This window comes from Myxocyprinus asiaticus, chromosome 23, assembly GCF_019703515.2.
Source record: "Myxocyprinus asiaticus isolate MX2 ecotype Aquarium Trade chromosome 23, UBuf_Myxa_2, whole genome shotgun sequence".
Lineage (NCBI taxonomy): Eukaryota > Metazoa > Chordata > Actinopteri > Cypriniformes > Catostomidae > Myxocyprinus > Myxocyprinus asiaticus.
In genome coordinates, this window is record NC_059366.1 from 9,472,048 (window position 1) to 9,494,377 (window position 22,330).

At 37.6% G+C, this 22,330-nt stretch overlaps 1 protein-coding gene across 1 annotated transcript; it reads left to right on the forward strand.

Annotated features, from left to right (window-relative positions):
• Positions 1 to 425: 425 nt before the first annotated feature.
• Positions 426 to 22,316, forward strand: LOC127413707 (adipocyte plasma membrane-associated protein). The gene is made up of 9 exons (XM_051651063.1): positions 426 to 701; positions 841 to 957; positions 3,172 to 3,287; positions 3,594 to 3,686; positions 8,850 to 8,966; positions 9,899 to 10,073; positions 10,241 to 10,375; positions 19,783 to 19,975; positions 20,136 to 22,316. Exons 1-9 carry the CDS (start codon positions 610 to 612, stop codon positions 20,343 to 20,345), a joined length of 1,248 nt encoding a protein of 415 aa, XP_051507023.1. The 5' UTR covers positions 426 to 609; the 3' UTR covers positions 20,346 to 22,316.
• The last annotated feature ends 14 nt before the right edge of the window (positions 22,317 to 22,330 follow it).

A 22,330-nucleotide genomic window follows, 5' to 3' on the forward strand; every position in this document is an offset into this window, starting at 1 on the left:
GTGCCATCTCACAGATTCACAAAATCACTTTCCCAGACCTTTACTTCATCTGTTCCTCGGTGGCCATACTCCACCCAAGCAGCTGATTCGCTAGCCACCTTCAATAAACTTCTTAAGACGCATCTCTTTCACAAGCACTTGACCCAATCCTACTAATTAGATTGCAAGTCACTTTGGATAAAAGCGTGTGCTAAATTAATAAATGTAAATGTCCTCCAAGGACATGTCAGCCAACACAGTGGCAGTAAACCAGTGTTTCTGATTGGCTAAAAGGGCTGGGCTGATCACCTAGATGGGATTTATCAGGAGATTATTTCAGTTATATATCAGGTAGTAGGGACATTATGTGTGACATTCATATTTTTTTTTTTTTTTTTTTTTCGCTGTTCTAGACTTTTACTTTGACGGTGTCACATGGTGTCCATGTTCATATTCATACATCACTGCCGGGAGCGCGCTGGTCTCTCTCATGTGCACGTAATGAACTGCACTGGCCTTTTAATGTAGCGAATAATTCCTCGTTTAATGGTGCAGCGATTATTTATCTGTATGTTTCCGTGAACATAGCTGTGAAACCGCAAAAAGAGAGAAATCCAGCAGACAAGCAGCATGAATGAGCCCGAGGGACTGCGGTTGAGGAAGCTCAACAGACCTCAGATCATCACAGACGAAACCCATGAACCCCAGCACAAAAGCACAAGGTAAGATTGCATTTATGTTTTCTCTAGATCTCCATTGATCGAGTGCATTTGTATTCATTTATGTGAAAGCATCCTCTTGGAATAATATATTGCAGTTTGTGACACTTATTTTCATGTTGGTGTTTTTTATGCACTGCAGCACTTACAGTGGGAAGGTGTTTCGTGTGACATTACTCACATTGGTGGCATTCCTGCTCTTCCCACTGCTGGTGGTCATTTTCATCTTCGAGTCTCCCATTCAACCAGACGCGTTCAGGTGAGCTATAGACCTACTTCCCTTGATCAGGAAAACCTAGAAATGTCAGGTAACTTTAAATCTGAAATTGTATTCTTTTATTAATTTAATGCAATCTTAAAAATGTCTGTTACTATTTGTTCAATGGTAAGCATGTAAGTGTATGTTTCTATACAGGATTGCGACGAAGAATACAGTCGGGACAATGTGCCTCAAGCATTGCACAGATGCCATGAGCTGTTGTCATTTTGTTTCTCAATGTCCTATTCAACGTTTATTGCTTAATGTCTCCCTGGCAATCGTATATCATATTATTGCAAAATACCATGAAGAACACAGTGAAATGATGTTGTCAAGCTGGAGATTTTGCAATCCAGGAGAAGCACCTTTTCAGAAAGTCGTTTTTTAAAGGTTGTCTTGTTAAGAAGTCATTAGTCTAGACTTTACATGTTAAGGTTTTCTGTTTTAATGGTTAAAGAAATGGTTCACCCCAAAATGAAAATTTTGTTAGCATTTGCTCTTCCCCCATGTTAAATTAAACTTGAATGCTGCTATTTTTCTTTGGAATTTTTGAAGAATCTTTAGAAAGCTGTCAAGCTCCAAAAAGGGCAAAAAAAAAAAGAAAAAAAAAAAAAGTCTTATACAGCATGTGCGCTACATTTCAAGTTAAAGCTATATAACAGCTTTGAGTGAGGAAAAGACTCAAATTTAGGTTGTTATTCACTTAAAATCTTCCCTTCCACTGCAAATCTCATTTTCCATTCCGCATGTTTAAACGGGCATTCAATTAAGACACACGTGAATCAGTGGCCTTTTGTCGAACCTGCTGCAAAAAGGTGAATGTGCCATTGTTGAATCCGAATAAGATCACAAAGAGATTTCAGAGCTTTGATACAGGTAATGAATGTTCGTGATTACAGTAGTAATGAATAGCGACTTAATTTTGGTATTGTCATCACACAAAGAAATCTTACGACCCCAGAAGACTGTAGTGTGCTGTTTATTCATATATAAAGGAATATAGCGCGTGAGTCATATGGACCAATTTTATGGATCTTTTTAAGGTATTTATTTGTCCTTTTTGGAACTGTGGTCACTTTGATTTGTCGGATGGAAAAGAGCTGGGTAAAGATTCTTTGAAATTTCTCCTTTTGTTTTCTGTGCTAAAATAACAGCATACATGTTTGGAATGACAGTGAGGGATGAGTAAACTGTAGGGCTGTCAATCAGTTGAAATTCTTAATCGAGTGAATTACATGACACGCCGAATTAAATTAATTGCATGTATAATTATTTGATGAGAAAGGCATTAAAAAAAATCTATATGAAATCATGATTAAATAACTATAAATAGCTTTATTTAAATAATTATAAATGTAGTAAATATTATAAAAATAATAATTCAGATCATTCAAATGCATTTCATTATTGTGGCAGATGAGTAAAGCATTGATATTACAATACAAAAAGTGGCTTTAGAAGGCAATATTTAGTTTATTTCCATATTATTGAATATAAGACTATCATTGGCCTACAGTCCACAACAATCAATTGTACAATTGAGTTTGTCAATCTGGTTGCGTTTCATCATAAACAGTGTTTTTAGGTCGCTGTGTCAAGTTAAACATAGTTTGAAACTTAGAAAACATGTCTAGATATTCCTGCATTCGGGAATTTGCATCATTTAGCTGTGTTTGAACGCAAGAACTCGTCCTCATCTTGTGCTGTCTGTAGTGTCAAGCTGAGTGTGGTTTGTCGTCTACAGCTGCGTGTTGCCTAAACAGCTGGAGTTTCACTTACTGCCTCCTGCTGAAAACTGGTGGTACTTCAGTCTTGAATTACTCCGATATTAGGAATATTCCTTATTATGTAATTAGTGTTCATTTTAGTTCGTTATGTTTTATTTAATTAATCACACTAAATACGTAAAATCGACAGCTCTAGTAAATTGTTTTTAGAAGTGTCATTTTTGTTTGAATTGTTCATTTAAGGCTAAATGGGAACACCCCTTCAATGTGATATGATGTGTCATAATGAATATTCATTCTTAACCCCCTTAAGTCCCACAGTGCTTTCTCCTTTATGTGTCAATGCTTAATAATTGATGGCTGTGCAGTTAATATATAGGGCACTGCAGCTCATAGACTCTCTGCAGAACTGAAAGCCTTTCTGAACATGAGGCTTGACTAATGTGTGTGTCTTTGTGTTTTTCTCCCTCCAATTACAATTAATCAGTCTCAATGAACCACCTCTTATGACCGGCTGTTATGAGCCCAACTTAAAACTGAGACAGGCAGAGCGACTGTTTGAGGAACAGCTTATCGGCCCAGAATCCATCGCTAACATTGGAGGTCAGTATTTGCAAAGCAGTTGAGTCAGTGCTTGACCTTTCACCCAGTTTGTCCCAAGTGTTTGCCAATATACACTGAGGGACAGACAGCAGCCGCAGTGGCCAAAATAGATTAAATATGAGTTAACTATGAGTGTGTGTTCGATCATGTTTTTATGGTTTGATATTTGATGTAAATTCATTCTAAATTCAGTGTAGCTTAAGTGTCTAAATACTCATTGTTGCTACTGTATATAGTACAGTATATTACCCCATTTCAAAGTGGTCATGTCATGCTGTTGAAACATAACTCATTCTTGTTTTGTAGATGTGTTGTACACTGGGACTGCTGATGGAAAGATTGTGAAAATCGAGGGAAGGAACATTCATGTTATAACAACACTTGGCAAGCCACCATGTGGTAAGAGCACCAAAAATACCCGACTACTTCCTCAAAGACTGCGTAATGTAGTATTACACCATTACCAATGACCTTGTCCTTTGAAAACATCAGGATTCTTGATGTTGTTGCACAAGTTATGAATCTTTGTTAATAGATCCACTAACTGTTGCAATTTTTTTTTTTTAAATCAACTCCTTTATAAAAAAGAATGGCATTTTGCAAACAAATAGATGTTCAAGATTTTATTTCATGGAAAAATATGCAAAAATTTGTCCTACTCCGTTAAAGATATTAATGAAATAAGTGTCCTGAGATATCTCACCGGTCTCTGTGACAGCTGTAGACTTTGTAAACGGCAAACAAAAATGTGTCCGCGAACCGCGAACATTGACGGTTTTTACCTGTCTATCATTTTGCTCGTTCTCATAGTGTTGTATTTGAAGCGGATCATTGAGGCCATGATTCATAATGTTTGTCAGTTGAGGGCGCTATTGTGCCACTGTTGAATTTGACAGCCAAAAGAACAAACAATTCTGCTCTTTTGCCTGGTTTTGGTCTCAAAATTAGCTTTGGAGGGCGGGGTTTTGGAATGAGGGGGCACGGCTAATTCAACAGCTCAGTCGCGAGAAAGCTTCAGAATGCTAAAATTGCTTACAGCACCTTTAATGATGTTGCAAGTTCAAGTTAAAGATGTTTTGTAGAAATTGCCGTGTTGTCACTACCCATAGAAATGTTTGAAGATCTTGAGTATGTTTTAAAAGCTGGAGACAGGGCATTTAAAGAGCATTTTGACATGTAGTGGATAAATTCCTTCCATATGTGGGTGTTTCTTCAACTTTGGAAACTTTCGAGTTGAAAACGTTCAGTCCCAGGGGTTGATTTTTGTTTTATTCTATTTATTTAACTATTTCAACTTTTGTCTTTTCGTGATATGGTCTCATTAAAACTGAATCGGAAACCTTTTTACCGGGACTTTATAGCTTATTTTTGGTATTTTTCAAATGCCTTTCATGTATAGGTTTTACTGTTTTAGCCTTGTCCCAGAGCCAGACTTTCAATAATAAACTATGAAAATCTATTCAAAGCTGCACTATGTAAGGTTTTTTGGTTCAAATTGAACAAATTGCCATTATTAAGTACATAAACAATCATTGTTCAAAACAATGTCCTTACCTTATTCCAAATCACTACAGTAAGCCTATAAAAATGTTGGGTCGGATTTGGCATGAAATTGCTGGCTTATGTTGTTCCTCTTTGCATCATGACGTCATGTCCGTAAACACAGGAAAGAAGTAACGGCTGGCACGTGCTCCACAGTTCAGGATGGCATCGCTGAAGTCTGACTGGATGTTTATCTGTTATCCATTTGGCAAAGTTGTTTTCCTGCAATAATGCTTGGAATTGGATACAGTATGTTGTCTGGTAGGGTTGCCATGCTTTTATGAATCGAACATTACCCGTGTTTTGACTGATCGCGATGTATCTACAGTATGTTGTGCTGTGAAGTTACTGTGCATGTATTCTAAATGTACTTCTGAAATTTACTTCTTTTCATTTTTATATTGCATATTTAAGCATATTATTTTTACGTTTGATAAAGTATATTTTCTCCCCATCATTATTGCTCGTTTTATGTTTTTAGTTTACAGTGTTATTACAGTTTCACTTGCTTTATCAACTAAGGCTGTACCAGTGTTAATTTTTTCACAGTTTTTCATTTTAGTCATAGTTTTAGTCTTTTGACATAAATGTCCTTTTAAAAAGTCAATATTACGACATGTCATATTCATACATTTTAGTCAGTTTTACTACACAAATTACATATAATTGACATATAAGTCAACAAAAATAATATCTTTTACTTGATGATGACATGCAAAATGGACAAAATAGTGTCAAACTGGAACAGACCAAACAGTGTATTAAACATACAGTATAAATGTACATACTGTCCTTGTTGTGAAAAACTTGAGCTCCTGAAATAATAATGTATAGACTGACATAATCTACTTTTTAGAGGTTCGCCTACTGTTTCTGAAATCTTCATGCTTTAGACATTTAATTTTCCGTGAAAGTATACATTGCATGTAGCGTGTTTCTTATGGAAACGGCGAATTCACAACGCAAGTTATGCAACGCAAATTACGCACATTTTGACCAGCACGCCGCTTTACTGTGCAGATGCAAGTTGTTCCATATATGCTGAATTTCATGTATAAATAGGATGTGTTTGAATGAAGTATTTACCCCGTTTTAAAGTGGTTCATTTTGCGTTCAACTCACGCAGCTCAAGTGGAGAAATCCCCAACATATTGGATTAATGTATAAAATGAATCCATATATAATATCTTCTACAGTATTTACAGATTCTCAAGATCGTTCTTCCTCTGTTTATATATTGCACTGTTAATATCTTGCAGTGTAATATTTATTGTCATATTTTCATCAACAGTATGCTTTAATAAAATAATTGAATAATCTTCATGATGCACCTTTTTCGTCTCCGTTTTCATTATCGTTGACTAAATCAAAAAACCTTTCGTCAACTAACGTTTTCGTCAGTGATTTAGTTGACAAGATTAACACTGGGCTGTACATAATGTCAAAATAATAAAGCTTTGTATCAGCCATATCACTGGTTTCACCTCTTAAATTGATGTGTTGTAAAATACAAACATTAATAGTAGATACAACACTTGAATAATCATATTAAAATACACATATCTGGTGGTGATTCAGGAGAGTCCCCTGTTCTTTATGTAAAAGCGCTTTGAGTATAGTGTCAGAAAAGTGTGCAATTCATTCAAAATATGTAAATAAGTGGTGTTCATCTTCATCAAAGCAAGTAATATTTCATTTTTTAATGTTTAATCGTATAACCTAATTATATCGACATGAAAATTGCACATTATGACTCCGTCTCTGAATACCTTTCAGTCGTGATCACACACAGGCGATGTCCAGGTAACCTCAAATCATGAGATTCATCCGCCAGAAGAGCAGTGTTGAAACACGACTAACGTAAAGTATTCTTCCGCAAATTGCTTGCAGTTTAAAATTTCAACCACAGATGTCGCTAAAGAGCACAAAGTTACATAGTGCAGCTTTAATAAAATACAAATTATTAATGATAATCTAAACAGAGTAAAATAAACAATTTCAATATTTATTGTGTGAATGATTTCTATACATTTTTCAAAAATTACGGTTGTCCCACAGTTTGACATCATTTCCATCACACTAAACAATTTTGCCCCTAATTAAGTTTTTTCAAGTTAGCATACTTGTAAACCAAATAGACAAAAGTGTTAGGGAAGAGCATGCTTGAGATTAAATATGAGACAAGTGATGTTTGAAGAAAACAGAGAAAAACAAGTTAAATATCACTTGAGCAAAATATTTTTATTGGACATTATTTCTGATCAAACTGTAATTTTGCCAAATTACACAAAATGTGAAAATATTTAAAGGGATAGTTCACCCAAAAATGAAAATTCTCACATCATTCACTCACCCTCATGCCATCCCAGATGTGTATGAATTTCTTTCTTCCGCAGAACACAAATTAAGATTTTTAGAAGAATATTTCAGCTCTGTAGGTCCATACAATGCAAGTGAATGGGTGCCAAAATTTTGATGCTCCAAAAATCACACAAGCCAGCATAAAAGTAATCCATAAGACTCCAGTGGTTTAAACCAGGTCTTCAGAAGCGATATGATAGGTGTGGGTGAGAAACAGGTCAATATTTGTCCTTTTTTGCTAGAAATTATTTTCCCTGCCCAGTATGGGGCGATATGATGAAGAATGTGAATCACCAAAAACATAACAAGAATGTGAAAGTCAAAGTGAAAGTGGAGACTGACTGAGCAGGGAGGAGAATTTATAGTAAAAAAGGACTTATTGGGGCCTGGGTATCTCAGTGGTAAAATACGCTGGCTACCACCCCTGGAGTTCGCTAGTTCGAATCCAGGGCGTGTTGAGTGACTCCAACCAGGTCTCCTAAGCAACCAAATTGGCCCAGTTGCTAGGGAGGGTAGAGTCACATGGGATAACCTCCTCGTGGTCGCTATAATGTGGTTCGTTCTCAGTGGGGCGCGTGGTGAGTTGAGCGTGGTTGCCGCGGTGGATGGCGTGAAGCCTCCACAAGCACTATGTCTCCGTGGCAACGCGCTCAACAAGCCACGTGATAAGATGCGTGGGTTGACGGTCTCAGACGCGGAGGCAACTGGGATTCGTCCTCCGCCACCCGGACTGAGGCGAATCACTATGCGACCATGAGGACTTTGCACATTGACAAAAGCACATTGGGAATTGGGCATTCCAAATTGGGAAAAAAAAAAAAAAAAGGACTTATATATTGATCTGTTTCTCACCCACACCTATCATATTGCTTCTAAAGACATGGATTAAACCACTGGAGTCTTATGGATTACTTTTATGCTGCCTTTATGTGCTTTTTGGAGCTTACAAATTTTGGACCTACAGATCTGAAATATTCTTCTAAAAATCTTCATTTGAGTTCAGCAGATGAAAGAAAGTCATACACATCTGGGATAGCATGAGGGTGAGTAAATGATGAGAGAATTTTCATTTTTGGGTGAATAATCACTTTAATTGTGTGTATTTAGGATACATAAAATGTTAGTTATGAATTAGCCTTAGCAAGACAAAGGAATCAATCTTTTTATGTCTAAAATATCATTTGCACCACAAAATTCTACAATTGGAATTTCCATAATGTTCAGGAAAAAAATTACATAAATCTCCTGTGATGCATGTTCATACACTGTTGGCGTTGTTAGTAGACAAAAAAAAAAAAAAAAAGACTTTGATTTATAGAAATCCACAGTGTGAAAAGTGCCTGGAGTTGAAGAGACACTCATAAATTCTGTCATACACATTGAGCAGGGATGGACTGGCAAAAGGAACTATGACTTTTCCTGGTGTGCCAGTCGGCATATCAAAATACAAAGATAAATTAACTAGACAATACAGCAGGCGATATTTAGTATTATGTCAGCATAGGTCCTGTTTTTTTAATCCTAGTCTATCCCTGACATTGAGTTATCTAATAACAATAGAGTTCTATTAATAAAGATAATAATTGAGTTATGTTGAGATATCAAATGCTATTATAATAAGTGGCACTTAACCAAAGTTGTTTTTTTCCCAATATTAAGGTTCTCGTGAACAGGAACACATCTGTGGACGTCCGCTGGGAATTCGTGTGGGACCCAATGGAACTTTGTTTGTGGCTGATGCTTATTTGGGTTTGTTTGAAGTCAACCCTGTCACAGGTAAAAAAAAGGGAAAAATCTTTTTTTTTTTTTAATGAGACATCCAGATATTCTTCTTTAAATTGTCATCGTGGTTATATGAAATTTATAGGAATAGTTCCCCCAAAAATAACAATTCTGCTGTTCTCTCTCTCTCTCTCTCTCTCTCTCTCTCTCTCTCTCTCTCTCTCTCTTTTTTTATGGAACATGAAAGGTTTATGAGAATTTTCACGCTGCTCTTATCTATACAACGACAGTTCATAGCGACCTGTCAAGTTCCAAAGAGGACCAAAAAAGAAAAAAAGAAAAAGCCATAAAAGTAGTCCAGATATCTTGTACCCTATATTCCAAGTCTTAGGAAGCCATACAAAACATTTGTGTGAGGAACTGACCAAAATTTAAGGAAATTCTTAAATTCACCCCCCACCCCATTTACCCACGTCAGGACAGGTTTGAAGAATGAGATTTGAGAGCTACAGCGGAGGGGAAGATTATGAGTTAATAACAAAGTTTCTTCTGTTTCTCACACAAAGCTTGACAACTGTGGTCACTTTGAACTGAATGGAGAGTGTTTTAAAATGTCTCTTGCTTTGTGAAGAAAAAATAACATCATATGTGTTTGGAAGGAGAGAGAGTATATTATGACAGAATTTTCATTTTTGGGTGAACTATTCCTTTAACATGTTCCTTAAACACTTAAAAGTCATGTCATGTGTCATGCCAAGTCAGCATACAAATTTGAACAGTTGCGGAAGACGGGGACACGACACAACCGAACATTTAACAGACATTATATATATATATATATATATACCTAAAGGTAAAAAAAAAAAGAGATGTAACTAAAGCTTCTAAAATGTTACTGGTGAACCTTATTTTTTGCTTGTTATTTTTTGGTGTTATGGTAATGCCCTCCCTCTTTTGCTGTGTTTTTCTCCTTTTTTGGCCTTTAGGTGATGTAAAATCTCTAGTGAGCACAGGGAAGATGATCGGTGGTCGACGTCTGGCCTTTGTGAATGATCTGGATGTAACTCAGGATGGGAAGAAGGTGTACTTCACTGATTCGAGCAGCAGGTGGCAGCGCAGGGATTTCATGCACCTGATCATGGAAGCCACTGCAGATGGACGGTAATTGGGGCATACCGCACATCTGATTCTCAGTGCATTTTTTGGACTTTTGCGTTTTCCAGTTTTTGTTGCTTCAAACATTGCAGTATTTCTGAAAGAGTGATTGTTTTTTTTAGGGAGTAATGTATTCATGCATTGACTGAGGTTGCTGATGTTTGTGTTTGCAGTGTGCTCGAGTACGATACAGAGACCCAGGAAGTTACTGTGATGATGGAGAACTTGCGGTTCCCTAACGGCATCCAACTCTTCCCTGATGAGGAGTCTGTTTTAGTGGCTGAAACGACCATGGCAAGAATAAGGAGGTGAATCTCACCAGATTGTATAAAATCAGTCCATTTGGCCACGTCCACAGTAAGCCGTTTAAATTGAAGTTTCTTACGTCTTCGTTTTCCAAAGTATGGGGTTGTGAAGAGCGTTTCGGTGGAGGAAAATGCTGATCTAGTAGGATTTGTACAAGGTGCTTGAAGTACTTGAATTTGGCTTTTTATTTATTTAAGACCTTGAAAACCTTGAAAACAGCCATTTTTTACCAACAGGCACTTAAAAACTGCTTGAATTGTAAAAAAACTTTAAATACGTTGGGGAAATCATTAAATAACTTAAATGTATTTATATTTGGAAAACCACGGATACAGTCCTGTTACAGAAAGACGTACGGAACCCCCTCTGCTACAGCCAAACACCACATCCTCTTTCTCCTGCTTCTCGCTCTCACAGACACATTTATGTCCCGAAACATAGAGAATAAAGAATTTATTTGATGAATATGTTATTGCATACCTCTTTGTGGTTGCGGTTTTCAAATGGGCATTCTTCCGCTTGTGTGGACAGAACACACATGGGGGATGAATTGCGCCCCGGTAAATGCGCTATTTATGAGCACGCGCTCTCTGCACTGGTTTAGCGCGCCATTCACTAAAGGAATTATGCAGATCAGCCAACAGCGCAAACATGCCCACAGAATATATGCTTAACGCAAATTGCACACGCAATGATCTTGCAGGCCGATTCTAAGTGCTGTACAGTGGAGGACGCAGCTGACAACCTTTATATGACAAACTCTGCCGGGTACGGCACGGGACCCATCTTTATGATGGTAGCCCGTGAAAGGAACAGTGGCGCGCTCCTTCCCTCCGTAGTGCTAGGGTCTTCTCCTTGGGCAAGAGAGAACAACCTTTAAGCCCCCCTTGCTAGGGTCACAGCTATAAAGGTTTTTCCACCACTCTGTAAGAACCCAGAGTTTAATAGATCCCTTTTTTACCTCTTTACTATTATAAGAAATAGGAATAAGAGACGACTCGTTTGCCGTGAGTTGCGACCCGTGTCAGTGGAGGAAGAGATCCTGGTCCCTGAGAAATGCGGTTTGCTGCGGACTCCGTTATTTCAACACAGTACTTCGGCTCCTACTTCACCTAGGCAGGGGATTGAAATGGCTCGATCCAATCAATCGGCTGGTCAGGACTTGCCATGGAACTGCTCTGTGTAGGGTAACTGAGCATCAAATATTTCTCATACTCCCAGTAGGCGTTGGCTAAGAGTCAGTTTAGTAAAACTTGTTGCTCAGTTTGCTTGAGTATATCATCCCTGCATCCCTGATGCATAATCTGCTGGAGATCCGCGGCACTGTGCATCCCTCTCTTTTTGGCTCCAAGGTGGGTAGGGAGCAGAGATTATGAAACTGAAAAACTAAAACATGGCTACAAAACACCTCAAAAAAAGCATTTTTTGGACTTGGACACTGATAATACTTTAGAAAACAAATGTGCTTCTATACCGAGTAATGATGACTGGCCAAAATGTATTATTGAAGCTGCTGCTCCAGACTTTCCAATCAGCAAGCTTTCCCCTTTTGCTATACAAAAGGTATTGCAGGAATTGCAGGTACAGTAAAAGAAGTGAAAAAGCTTCGATCTGGTCAAATTCTTGTGGAGTGCAGTAAAAAGGCCAATGCTGAAAACTTACTACATGCCAGCACATTAGCTGGAGTACAGATAAAGACCTTCTCTCATCCAACTCTGAATTGCAGTAAAGGAGTAATCCGCACTAGAGAGCTGGACGATGTGGATGAAGAGGAAATAACACATGAACTCAAGACTCAAGGAGTAACAAAAGTTAAAAGAATAATAATCAAGAGAGAAGAGCGAACAATCAAACTAGTATGTACATCCTCACTTTTAATAAACCACTATTTCCAGAAAAGATTCGAATTGGATACCTAAGTGTTCCGGTGGACCTATTTGTACCCAACCCTCTGCGGTGTTTCAACTGTCAAAGGTATGGACACAGATCCAATGGCTGCAACAACAAACATACCTGTTGCAACTGTGGGGATGAGGGCAACAACAAAGAGGGTTGTGAAAAACCACCTAAATGTTGTAACTGCTCAGGTGACCACTCAGCTGCATCAAAACAGTGTCACATGTGGATCAAAGAAAAAGAAATACAGAAGATCAGATGCACCTAAGAGAATCAGTTATCTTGAAGCAAAGAAAATGGTGGCTGCTGACCCTGTGTTTACTCTGAATAAAACCTTTACCTCTGCTGCAAAAAAAGCTGTGAGAACAATAGATTGCCAGACAGATATTACCTGGATGCACAAAGATAAACTATAAATTATAGTAATACTCCCCCAAAGATGAAGAATACAGGAACTCTTCTAAATGACATCCATTCCAATCAGAGCTCAATAACAAGAACCAAAAAGCCAATAAAAATAATAGAAAAGCAAGCTCTTCACAATCTAAAGCACCCCACGATGAAACTTCAAAGACCAGGCAAACTAGAGATGTGGAAATGAAAAAGAGGGAACATCATAGTAGAAGTCCATACCCTAAAGGCAAAATCAGACCAACTGTCCCTATTCTTCCTAACAGGTAATGGAGAATGTTATCATCCAATGGAACTGTCATGGGCTAATTTTACGGAACTACAACGTTTAATTGCAATCACCAATCCTATAGCCATATGTCTTCAGGAAACACAATTACCATCAGATTGTACTCTCTCTTTTAAAAATATATATTTTTTAATACCTTTGGTCCCAATGACAAGTGGGCTTCCGGTAGTACAGCCATTTTAATAAGAAATGATGTGATCCACAGTCATAGAAATATTAAAAACAACCTACAGGTGACAGCAGTACGACTGACTCTGCAGAAAACCATCACAGCTGTTTCTATCTACATTCCTCCAAACTCAAACTTGACACACAGGTCCTAGATCACCTTGTTGCTAAGCCCCCCCCCCCTTTATTCTCATGGGTGATTTTAATAGTCACAACTTTCTGTGGGGTAGCAACAATACAAAAGGTAAGAAGATTGAAGATTTTATAGATAACCATATTTTGTGCCTTTTAAGTAATGGATCAAATACCTACTTACACCCGGGACATGTAACATACTCTGCGATCAACTTAACAATTTGTCAGCCTGGATTGTACTTGGACCTATCATGGAGAGTCTGGCATGACCTCTGTGGTAGTGACCACTTCCCAATCATTATAACCATCAAAGGAAAAGTGGTAGAAACAAATGTACAAAGATGGCAAATTAAAAAAGCTAATTGGTTTCAGTTTCAAACCCTCTGTTATGAGAGGCTTGCACAGTTTCCATAAGACAGCCTTGATGCTATGCAGAATTTTACTAAAACGCTTATAGCTATAGCTAATGATACAATCCCAAGAACATCTTTAAATATGAAACATAGGTGACTTCCATGGTTTGATAATAAATGTAAGGAAACCATAAAAGTGAGGAAGAAAGCTGAAAGGATTTTCTTTAGACACCCGTCAACTGAAAATCTTATCAAAATCAAGATGAGTAGAGCACAAGCAAGAGGAATCATAAATAAAGTTAAAAAGGAAAGCTGGAGAAGATTTGTTTCCAACTTGACAACAAGTACTTCAAACCAAATATGGAACTTGATACGGGTAATGAAGGGAAAAAACAATGGCACATCAAACAGCATGGTACACTTCTGACGTCAAAACAAGAAATTGCAAACATTTTAGCAAGAACTTTCGAAAGCAATTCATCTATTGATAACTGTCTTCCCACTTTTCGAATATTTCATGCTCAACATGAAAAGGAGAAGATTAACTTTGGCTCTAGCAATGCAGAGCCCTACAACCAACCCTTCTCCATGGAAGAGCTACAGCGATAAAAATAAATCCCACGACACAGCTGTTGGACCAGATAAAGTCCTCTCAATTCTTAAAGAATCTACCCCACCTCTTTCTGAAAATGCTCCTTAGAATTTTCAACTCCATCTGGATATCTGGAAAAATCCCACCCGCTTGGCATGAAGCAGAAATAATACCCATTCCAAAGCCAGGAAAAGACCGTAGTGATCCCATAAAAGTATCGCCCTATAGCCTTAACCAGCTGCTTATGTAAAACAATGGAGAGGATGGTCAATGATCACCTGGTCTGGGTACTGGAATCTGAACATCACATAAGTAATGCCCAATGTGGTTTCAGGAAAGGTAGAAGCACTACAGATCATCTTATTTGTCTTGAAAGCTATATTCGTGATGCTTTTATTAGAAAGGAGCATGTTGTAGCTGTCTTCTTTGATCTGGAGAAAGCCTACGACACGACATGGAAATCCATTTTAAAGGATCTGTATCGAATTAATTTTAGAGGTCACCTGCCAACCTTTATTGAAATTTTTTTATTGAACAGACTTTAAAGAGTAAAGATAGCAAACACCTTGTCCAGTCTACATAAACAAGAACTTCGAGTACCTCAAGGTAGTATTCGATCAGTAACTCTATTTAGTATTAAAATAGACAGCAATGCAAAAGTCATTGGTTCTGATGTTCATTGTTGTTTATATGTAGACGACATCTGCATTTGCTACAGAAGCAAGTACATGCATACTATCGAGTGAAAAAATCCAACTGAAGATAAACAAAATGCACTCCTGGTCAACTCAGAATGGTTTCAAGTTCTCACAAACAAAAACTGTCTGTATGAATTTCTGTCAGCTCCGTCCGAGTCCCCATCAAAGTCGTTAAAGAGAACAGTTTCCTTGGTATCAACTTTGATAGCAAGCTGTCTTTTATTCTTCATATTAAATTGTTGAAAGAAATGTTTTAAAGCTATGAACGTTTTAAAGGTTTTTTCCAAAACCAAATGGGGAGCAGACAGTTCAACTCTTATGAATCTGTACAGAACCTTGATTCACTCAAAGCTGGACTATGGAATCATCATTTATGGATCAGCCAGGAGATCATATATACAACTTCTAGATACTGTTCACCACCAAGGTATTCGACTGGCCTTAGGAGCATACAGAACATCACCAATTCAAAGTTTATATGTGGAAGCCAATGAACCTTCCTTGGAAATCAGACGCCTAAAGCTGATCCTACAATATGCAATCAAACTGAAAACAAATAAAGAAAATCCAGCCTATCCAGTAGTTTTCTCAATTTAACATTCAATTCTATATGAAAGAAAACCAAGTCACATTCGTCCATTTGGCCTATGTGTAAAAACCTATCTGGAGAATCTGAATGTGGATCTAAACTTTCTGGAGCAGACACATTTTTGCGAAATCCCCCCATGGGATCTCAAAAAGCCCAAAATCCGTCTGGATTTAACGAGAAACCAAAAATCAAAAACTCATCCGAATGAATTTTACCATCAATTCCTGGATATAAGAGCAGTGTTCCCACAACATATCCCAATATATACAGATGAATCCAAATCTGGAAATCAAGTGGCAGTGCCTTTGCAACAAGTAAACTGTGTCAAGGCATCCGCATCCCCGATCAAAGTTCAGTTTTTACTGCAGAGGCAAATGCTTTATTACTAGCACTGAAGTTCATTGAGACTGTTCCACAGAAATCCTTTTTAATGATAATTGATTCTAAATCATGTCTGGAAGCATTGGAATCTATAAGAACCGATCACCCAACAATTGTGAAGATTTTAAACAAAGTGTCATCTCTGGAATCAAAGAATTTTAGTATTATTTTCTGCTGGGTACCTGGCCACTCAGGAATCTCTGGAAATGAACACACATAAGCAGATGGAGCTGCCAAAGAAGCATTATCCTTAGAACCAGTAAAATGCTTTATTCCATTCACAGACCTAAAACCAACATTAAACGTATACACTAAAAACAAATGGCAGTCAGAATGGGATCAGTGTTTAACCAACAAATTACTGGAAATAAATCCTTTTGTTGGGACAAGACACGTATTCCCTTTAATAATCGTTGGGATCAAGACACTTACACTCGATGCCGGATAGGACACGCAAGGCTCACACACCACTTTTTTACTATCTGGAGAAAATTCACCAAAGTGCCCATCCTGTCAGAGCCCACTATACATTAAACATGTCATACTGGACTGTAATGCTTCAACACACTTGAGGAACCTGTATTATTCTGTTGACACTTTTGAAAAGGTTTTTAACCAAGTAAATCCAAATTTAGTGTTTAATCTTAAACACCTTTTTTAGTTTCACTCTTGAATAACTAAACTGGCTCTCGCCATGAATATAGCCATAGAAGCTGGTATGGCTTTAAAGGAAAAAAAAAATTGGTTTACCGCCTTGTTTCATTTGGCAGGAATAGCGAGATGTAAATTGTGGTGGGCAATTTTTGCGCATGAAGCGCAACTTACAATGAGCCTAATTTACATAGAAAGGAGGCGTGTTTGCGTGGAAAACAATGTCTGTGACTTCATTTAAATATTGAAGATGCAGCGCAATTTCAGCACTGATTGCGCCTGCTAAAATAGATTGTGGGTGGTTAGTGAATAAGACGCAGGTTTTTGAAAAAGACTAATGAAGAATTTGTTTGATGAATGTCATCTCTTGCATAGTCCTTGAAAACAAATAAAAATGTGCTTGAAAAGTCCTTGAATGTCACTTTGAAGCATCTGTACAAACCGTGGATCTAGTGTGGATGAGAGGCGAAAGCATAGCGAAATCAATGCATTTTTAAACAAAAATGTAATAGTGTGGACGTGGCCTCAGTGTGTAATTTCAGCACCATAAACAGAATTGCAAAAAGTTTTCCTGAATACTTGTACCAGTGGATCAATCTATGAATAGCTTACTTATAAATGACTCTGCATACAGTAATAAGCTTGGATAGGAGAAAGTATTCAACATTAAAAAAAGTACACACTTCGCCTAGTTTTTTTTGGTATGTTTTTCCCTTTTTTTCGAGACTGGCGTCTTTGCAGAACAAAAATGGGCATGTCCCAATCAGTGAGTGTTTTTCAACCACTTTATTCAATTAGCCTTCTACTTTGAGAGACCCTACTTTCATTGGATAGTTGAAAAAAGACCATCCTGGTTTTGAAACATCCACTGATTGGGAAACGCCCATTTTTGTTCCACTGAGACCTGCACTTCCCTTTTTTAATTTTACTCTATTAAAGAGTAGCTTCAGCCCATGGGTTAACTGGGATGTTAATGTTTGATTAAAAAAAAATGGGCATAATGATGTTTTGCTGTGCATCACTGTTACACTTATATTTCTGTAAACTCTGATCCTCTGGTCTAATTTCAAACATGATTCTACCTTTTGGCTAGCTTGTAATGAGGTCAGGTATAACTTCAAAATCTTCCTGTCACTTCACAACTGTTAAATCCTTGAATTACAAAGTCCTCACTCACGCTGTACTCGACATCTTGTGTCTGCTTGAGGCACAGATTGTTCTCCTCAGCCTTACCTGGATAAATGATGAGAGCATGCAGTTGCCGTGGCAACACTCTCCATCATTAAGGCTTCTGTGTGGAGAGATGAATGGCATGTTTCTACTCATACTGAAGCTAGTGTGGTCTCCGTTAGATGGACGGTTTCATATTAATGGAGTTTTACCCTGTGGTGATCTGGGATTGTTTTAAATTTTGAAGACACAGCAGTGGGTAAAAGTGAGTCTGGTCCATTCACAATTAGCTTTTTATTGTCTTTTCCAAAACCTATTGAGCAGCCTTGCTGTCTTACACAGGCAGCAACCTACATGAAATGGAAGAGACTAATTTAAAACGCTCTACATAGGCATACAAATAACACTCGGGAGCGTGGACTCAAGAAATAATTAGGGGCCAAGCACCGAAGGTGCTGTGGCACCTATAGTATTCATTAGTTTTCTTATTATTATTATTCCTCCCCACTGAGTGCCAATGGCAGCTCTATGAACCGTTCATAGGTAAGTGCTGAAATTTGGCACAGTGATAGGGGTGGATATGAATAGCCCCCAGACAAAACATGGGGTCTCTAGGCCAAACTCTATAGCACCACCACCAGAACTCAAAAATGAACTATTTCTGATTATTTATTTTATTGCACCACTTACATTAGAACTCCACCAATTACAGTTGCTGCCATGTTGGACTGTGGCGTTTGTTTTTTCGCTACTCCACCTGTAAAAGATCAGCACTCGGCTGATCTTCTGCCTAAGCTGCACAGAGATGACTGCACAGAATTTTGATTTTCATCTTTGTTGAAAAGTTACGTCAATACCTACAGTAGTTGATTGCTGCACTTGGCTGTGCTGACTCTCAGCTTGGCATGTTCCTTTGGTGGTTTGCAAAGTGGTTTTGGTTTGCTTTGCATTATATATTCAGTCTGTGTGTGCTTTGACCTGTTTGGTGTGGTACAATGCTTGCCATTTCGGTGCTTGGCCTCGTTATTGCTGCTTTCTGTTATTGCTTTTTCAATTGAGTTTGGTGGTAGAATGTTGTTGTGCAAATAACTTGATACTTTAGTAAACGTAAAAATATATCTTTTTTACATTTTTTTTTATTATTGCATAATTTGAAAGACAAACATAAATGTTGAACGCCAAAATATAAATGCCGTGGAGTAATCCAATATTCTGTTGAGTGAGGTCAAAGTGACAAATTTCACCTATGATTTTGGAGCAAAACTACAGGTCATAAAATAACCTTAGAAAAGTTGGCAGCGTCATAACTTTATTTTATTCACAGAGATAGGTAGGTCTATTACTAAATCAGTTGTATTCAGAACCTCTTGTTGCAGTAAATGCCAAACAAAAACACTTGTGTTGTTTTTCCCAAAGTTCCTAAAAGAAGTGCCGATAACTTCAGAAGTGTTAAAGATATCTTAGTATCCTTTAAGATTCTGGTTCAGAGCAAACTTTCCTTTTTGTATCTCTATTTTTTTAAGCCCCATATTCGAGGGACATGGGGATCTCAATGTGGCTCCATTCAAAAATGTTTACATTTTACACATTTTCTGTGGTCAAAAACCAAATGTTGGTAACATGGTATGGAGCTAGCTTTTCTTGTCCAACAGAGGTCTAAGCTACAAGTAATGTTGAAACTAGCAATGCACCATTATTTATTTACACACAAACAATAGTCAAAATCTAAATTTTCGACTCAACATTTTGGCTCTTCTGTTGTACAGTACCTATATTAGTCTTTGGATTTCAGAAAAGGACATTTGCAAAGCGCCGGAAATATAAACATACTTTTGTACATAACATTTACTCATAAAATTACTAGAATTCACATGAAAATTGTGCAATGACAGGGCTGGTAGCAGATTTTGGAACTGACACTAGGGAAAACGAAGGCTTCTGTTAATCGGCTAATCTCGAAATGGCCTAATATTGTCCAATTTATCAGCCTAATTTTTCCACTTCTCATATTAAAGTGGTGCACATTTGATGTTGACTCATACCAGCAGTGCACACTTCACTCTTTGTACACTTCAGAGTCCATGTGTCTGGTCTCAATAAAGGAGGCATGGATACATTCATAGACAACCTCCCAGGATTTCCCGATAACATCCGACGCAGTTCTTCAGGTGGCTACTGGGTGGCTATGTCTGCTGTGCGACCCAACCCCGGTTTCTCCATGCTGGACTTCCTGTCTCAAAGACCCTGGATTAAGAAGCTCATATTTAAGGTATACCATGAATTTTGAATTCATCACTTATACATCTGATATCTAATTTATTAATGTGTTAAAGGAATAGTTCACTTATTTACTCACCTTCGTTTCAAACCCATATGATGACATAACTCTGATATGTTTATGCTTTTATCTCTTAATTTGGTGTTTTCAGCTCTTCAGTCAAGATACACTACTGAAATTTGTGCCACGCTACAGTCTGGTGGTGGAGCTGCAGGATGGTGGAACGTGTGTGCGTAGCTTCCACGATCCACACGGCATGGTGTCCGCCTACATCAGTGAAGCACACGAGTACAACGGCTACCTGTATTTAGGCTCCTTCCGCTCCCCTTATCTGTGCAAGCTGGATCTGAGCAAAGTGTGAAACATGCCTAATGCTCCGACAAATGCGTCACGAGCCGAACAGATTGCTCTACTTGAGTCATTTCACCTTGGCTTCCAAACAAACAGATTTTGAAACTATTAACCCTGGCAACACATCATCGACAGGAGCACTTATCAGATGCTTCCATATTAGTCAACAAATGAACTGAGTTCCTTCATTTGATTCCTGTCGTTTTAATTTAGCTCTGAAATATGCTTGAATTTGTGTTCCATTAACCCATGTGAATGACTTTGTGTTTGCTGCTTTTTTTAGAGGTGTGCAGTGTATTATAAGCTCTTTTATCGAAAGATGTGCCATGATTATTTTTGACTCCCTCATTTATGAGAGAACATATGCAGTCTCTGTACTTAGATTTTTCTTGTATTGGTACCGAGCTGTTGTCTGGCACTTAAAATAGAGCCAACTGTTTTCCTTAAAGATGCTGTGATACAGAAAATGACTCGTAATAACTTGCTTGGGTGGCAGCATTGAGGTGTAGTTTGGGAAATTGAAAGGATATTATATTATAAACTACTGCAACATTACATATAGCTATAATTATTTATGGTTATTAGAATGAAAATGTGTGAAGGTTATGGTTTATTTTTTGAGTGGTTGAAATTATTAATTCCATTTCATTGTTATGTTTCATCATTATTTGTGTATGACACAAAATGAAATCTGCACCATTCATGGCTGATAAATGCTGCTGGCTTTACAGTATTTAGCATACATTTACTCAAAAGTCTCTGTGATATTTCCATTAATATTGCATATGATTTCTAAAGAATTTTCAGCAATAATGTCTATTGCAGTGGTTCTCAACTGGACCAAAAATGAGCCCCAGATCTGTTCTGATTGGGTGGTGGACAAAAGGGAAAAACATTGTCTTTTGCGAATAATGAAAATTAACTAGCCGTAAAATTTTGCGGAGTTAGGATAGCAAATGTAATTAGGTTTATCAACTTTTAAAAAGGGAGGGGAAAATGCTTCCAATATCTTTTGTGGTTGTGCATCGAATCAAACAATACATTATTTTGGATTAATCTGATACTTAATAATAGGGTTAATACTAAAACAATGTTTGTTCCATGTGTTAGGCTGATCAGTTACACTTCTGCTGTTGTTTATGCAGTTACAAAACAGTCTATGTTAATGTTAATGCATATTGGCGTATGCATTCCAAAATGGTGCAGAGGAAATATGGCAGATGTCAGGAAAACTTGGTAGGCTATCATCAAAATCCTCATGACCCAAGGAATCCAGAGCCACCAACCTCATGATTTTAGGCAACACTGTTCAAAAGTTCTGGGAAAAAATAGCAATTTTTGAGACTTCTTGACCCCATAGGTGGCGCTGTCACCTAATTTGGCATGTACCCTCAGATCATGGTGCTAATGAATTGTACCAAGATTAATTTTAATAGAACAAAGCTTTGCCGGGAAACAGCCTTAATCATTGTTTTGTTGACTTCCTTAAATTCAAATTGGTATAGTTAAAAAAAGAAAAAAAAAGGCGAATATCAAAGTTCTGTATTAGATTTTATGTGCGGCTCGGTCTAAAGATCACCGGTGCCATTTTTTGTGTGAAAAGGACCAAGTCTGTAGGAGTAGCAGCGAAAAAAACAATAAATATCACAATCCAACATGGCGGTCATTGTAATGGCCGGAGTTTTAGGGTAATTACAATAATCATGAGGAGAGAAATTAGACAAAATATTAATCCATTTTAGGTTTGACTGTCACTTTTTTTTTAATGAAAAACAGTTTTAATAATTTTGTTAGGTTGCTACTTAATGTAAAACATTGGTCCTGAAACAAAAGCAGTTGAGAACCACTGTCCTATTAGATGTTTGCACCCATTTATTGTCCATATAGAGTTATGAATATAGGAAAAAATATGCATATTTCACAGCAAGTAATAAGTGAGTAGTGAAAATATAATGAATAAATTTATTAGAAGTGTCTTTCATCAGTGCCAATTTG

Excerpts from the sequence above, each read along its gene's own strand:
- LOC127413707 (XM_051651063.1), top strand. The coding sequence starts at position 610 with ATGAATGAGCCCGAGGGACTGCGGTTGAGGAAGCTCAACAGACCTCAG. Across the intron at positions 958-3,171 it reads ATTCAACCAGACGCGTTCAG|TCTCAATGAACCACCTCTTA; the intron begins GTGAGCTATAGA and ends ACAATTAATCAG. Across the intron at positions 10,074-10,240 it reads GAAGCCACTGCAGATGGACG|TGTGCTCGAGTACGATACAG; the intron begins GTAATTGGGGCA and ends TTGTGTTTGCAG.